This window comes from Papilio polytes, unplaced genomic scaffold (genome assembly GCF_000836215.1).
Source record: "Papilio polytes unplaced genomic scaffold, Ppol_1.0 DF823980.1, whole genome shotgun sequence".
NCBI lineage: Eukaryota > Metazoa > Arthropoda > Insecta > Lepidoptera > Papilionidae > Papilio > Papilio polytes.
In genome coordinates this window covers 52015-56550 of record NW_013525224.1, presented here as the reverse complement: position 1 = coordinate 56550, position 4536 = coordinate 52015, and the positions used below count along the sequence as shown (strand labels likewise).

General features: G+C 35.5%; 1 protein-coding gene across 1 annotated transcript; it reads left to right on the top strand.

The window, feature by feature from the left end:
- The first annotated feature begins 2020 nt into the window (after positions 1 to 2020).
- LOC106101500 (shematrin-like protein 2) lies at positions 2021 to 2762 on the top strand. The gene is made up of 2 exons (XM_013280744.1): positions 2021 to 2084; positions 2188 to 2762. Exons 1-2 carry the CDS (start codon positions 2073 to 2075, stop codon positions 2557 to 2559), a joined length of 384 nt encoding a protein of 127 aa, XP_013136198.1. The 5' UTR covers positions 2021 to 2072; the 3' UTR covers positions 2560 to 2762.
- Positions 2763 to 4536: the final 1774 nt, after the last annotated feature.

The window sequence follows — 4536 nt, the reverse complement described above, 5'->3', positions numbered from 1 at the left end:
TCTCGTTAAAAGTTTTAAACTAAGTCAAACTTGTCGAGTCCAATATCTCATAGAGAATGTGATACTTTTTTGCGTTGCAGTTTACAGTTGCCCGCGTGAAATTAAAATATAATTTAAGATATATTAGAGCTATTTACTAAATAAAAATACAATAACATTTATAATATTACTATAACTAGATGTATTAAAATCATACTTAGAGATGTTTTAGGTTTTGAATTGTTCCAATTTGTTTTTTTTTTCTTTCTTCAAATAAGAGGTTGTAAAGCATGAATTTCGTAGATAGAAATTGTGAAGCAAAAAACGCACTTATACATTTACTAAATAAAACAGGTTGCGCTCCGCACTCGTTTGGTCATTAACCGCTTTTTAAATAGTCGCAAAATTGGAAATATCCTTAAACGAGTTATCTGGAGCTAATTTGGGTTGTTATTACGAAATACGTTGAAATAACTCAGTCGACGAGCAAGCAAATTATTTTTGTTTAAGTTTTACAAGAGCACTGCGTTCATTGTACTTCTCTAGATTGTCATTTTTGTTTATTGTCAGGTTTCAAATAAGTACAAGATGTAGGATCATCTTAACTGTATTACGTGTTTGGGGGTCAAGAAGGGTCTCCTAAAATTAATACGTCCAATGTCTGGGGCAACTTAAGTAATGATACCCGGATGGACCGCAATCCTTCCATCCCCGTTAACACGACCCTGTCTGTCATTATGTTAAACATACAACATTATAGATGACTGTTATGAAAAAAGGAGACGACTTTTATTACTTTCAATGCATTAGTTAGATATATGGTTTTTCCACTAGATACATTACACCACACATACATTAAAAAACAATGAGGTAATTCTAAAAAAATGTTTTAAAATTTATAGATTAAATTATAGATAGTGATGACAAATTCAGGCACCAGAAGCCACCGAGTATCCTACTTTCATATCACAGTGTCCGTGTGCTCTTGTTAAAAAGTATTTCACAAGCGGTTTCCATTTACTTGAGAGTTGCGGCATTGAGTACTTACTTAGTGTAATTATCAAACAGAGCTGCAGCGGCGCAACGTCGCGTCGGACACCCGCCTCAAGTTCACCTCGCCGCGCCTCATATGCACTATATGTTATGCAATTTTCTGCACCAATTTATTAGATTCGATCAACATCACCTTAATTTCACATAACATTGTATAAATATATATCGGATTGGAGATTTCGTGTGATTTCATAGCAAATTAACGGACAAAAATGTTTACATAAGCCGATTAATAAACCTCGATGTAATGCGTTAAACGACATTTTAAGTTTCATAATTTCTTAACGCAATCTGTTAAAATAATAAAACAAACATGTAACTTATAAGATATTGTAGGTACAAATATTCTTAAAACATCCGCCTTTCATCAAACTTATTCGAACTCAAATGGATTAAACAAAAACAATGCTGATTTAAGTTATGATGACATACCATTTACCTCGGCTTTTTTTAAATACCGCTGATCAAAAAAGTATTCCTTATTTTTTTGGATTATAAAAAGAAACGTAAATACAGTAAATGTGCCAAAACATTAGCAGAATTTTCAGAGCAATGCCTGCTAAAAATCTTATAGCAGTAGTATTAGAAGTGAGAAATCACTCTATTTGTATGATAGCTATCGATCTTACTGCCATCGGCCGGCGCGAAAGACTCCTCACACGTAAATAAACTTCCTTGAAAAACTATACATCATATTTGTATTATAATCAGCACACAATAAATTTAATTCTAATATCTACAAAGATTGGATATGCAGATAAACAGTTATTAGTCGTTACAAAACAGCAACTTAACTGTAATATACCTCAGATATCTTCATATGTACTGTGTAATTTGTTTTTTTTTTATTATGAAACAATTTCACAATAGCCCTGTGACATTGAGATTATGAAAGGTGTGGCTTCCACCCCGGCACTGGCACCCGCCGTGAAGAGGGGCTGCGCGACAGCTCGTGGCTGCCCGCGTATATAAGCTGTGCGTGCGCGGACTCCATATCCAGTGTCCTGCTCACCCCGCAACACAACAACCACTCCTGCAACATGAAGGCTATCGTAAGTCAACCGATAACCATTAAAAATCATCCTAAAACTTTAATATTCTATAATCTAAGATTTGTTGTCGGTACTTCTCTTATACGATTTTTTCAATTTTCAGGTGTGTTTATTAGTCCTGATTGCCGCAGTAAACTGCGCTGAAGAGAAGAAGAACGAGAAGCGCGGTCTGCTCGGCCTCGGCTACGGAGGACACAGTCTCGGCTATGGTGGCTACAGTTTAGGCTACGGGGGCCACAGCCTCGGCTACGGTGGACACAGCCTCGGCTATGGGGGCCATAGTCTCGGCTACGGCGGTTACAGCGGTCACATCGTCTCAGCTCCCGTCGTCACACGCCGAGTTGTCACCTCGTACAGCCTCGGGCACGGCTACTCCGGCGGCCACGGCGGCTACAGTGGATACGGAGGCTACGGAGGCTACGGCAGCCACGGAGGCTACAGCTCGCTGGGACTCGGCCACGGCTACATTCACTAACACACACACATACAGCCACGTTATTTAGTATCATACAACAAGATACAACTGATTGTTTGATATCGCCACAGTTGAGAGTTGCAGCTGTCGGTGTCAGCTGTCTATTCTTTGCATGTTGTAATTTGTTGTATGTACAAAGTTAATGATAGCTTCAAATTTTATTTTTATTAGTATTTAAGTTAAATAAATTTATAAAAAAATAGCATTTGTTTTTTCTTTGTTTTAAACTGTTAACTACGTGCCTTTTACCTATCCACAAATTGTTATTGTAAATAAGAATATAGTCATCTATTAGTAGTACAGTAAACTCACCGCTTACATCAAATATTTCTGTATGAAAGCATGCATCTCGTTACAAACAATACAGATGTTAATATCGGACATTTATGTCGTCTTCTAATCGTACATTAAAAGTAATAATTATGATAAAGCTTAAATGACTACATGAGTTTAAAAAATCAACTGGCTAACAACGCATCTGCAGTTTGGTATGGTATTTCTTTAGTATTGCGGATGTCCACGGGCGTAGATGAACACCTCGGTGTTCCTGTGGTTCGTTTTCTCCTCTTATAAAATAATAAAACCCAAAATTGTATCTCCTTGTAAAACAAGTTATAAATCTTATAAAACAAAGTAGCTTTTCATGATTACTGTTAGTTCCTTGTGTTCTGTTGAGCTACAAAATGGATTAAACATCTATTTTCGCGATGTTTTATTCTCTTGGATATACGGTTGCCAATCTAAACAGCTTATTTCTAAACCTACTGAAAGTTAATTTTTTTACCATTAAAGGCTTACCACAGATTTAAACCAACGCCAAACAACGATAAAAGTTATCTATATCTATACTAATATTATAAAGAGGAAAACTTTGTATTTTTATATATATTGAAATAACTCAAAAACTACTGGACCGATTTTAAAAATTCTTTCACCATAAGAAAGGTAATTTATCTGTGAGTAACATAGGCTATATTTTATTATTACTAATGTTTAGGTACTATTAATAAAAAGCGTGTTTCTGGACGCCGGCGTTAAAAATTCACTTAACTTTAATTTTTCTCGGCTTACGATGCCTAAACCGTTAGAGGTACATAAAAATGATATATGTAAGAATTGTAGATCTCAAAAAGTTCTACAGAAAAGTCCGCGACAGCGTATATCTATCTTTAATGGTTTTCTTACAATAACCACTTTTTGTTTAAAAATTGAATTAAAACCCTCACGCTATTTGCAGCGTTCTTTTATTGGTTTCAATATTAACCCTTATCCAAATAAATGCGTTTGTTGGCAGGAAAATTTAGTGTAGAATTAAATTGTCCTTTACAGTATTTAAATTGGACAAATAGTTCAGAAGATATCGCGAACACAAACATTAAGGGTAACGGAAAAATCAGCTTACAAGCTACCGGGCTTAGAAATTTGGAATCTTACATCGGTAGATTTCTGTTATTACGTAGATTACTACTAAGTTAATACTTTTGGTAATAGGTTTAAAAAAAAGGGAGAACGTAATAGATTACATTTGTAATTTCACGCGGGCGAAGTCGCGAGCAACAGCTAGTATTCAATAAGTCAACACTTGACCATGATCCCACCGGATGTTAAGTGATAATGTGGTCGACAGAGGTCGCCTAGCTTAATTAATATCTATTCACACTAGACTTGAAGACTCCAAAATCATACACGTTTCAGAAAGAATTAGTATTAAAGAACATCGTTTTGAGAAATACTTAGTTTAATTAAAAGACATGACACAAACAATAAATGCTACTGAAAAATAAACTCGCTGACGGGACGCAGCCGATTATACAAGGTTTCTACTAATAGCCAGTTCCTCATGGAAAGTTACTCTCCATTTAAAGTCCTGTTAATTCGGTGCAGCAGTTTTCGATATTACCAGAAACAAAGGAGCATTGCGAACAGACCACCAAAACTTTAATACACTGTCGTAATTAATATAAATCAGAAATGTTA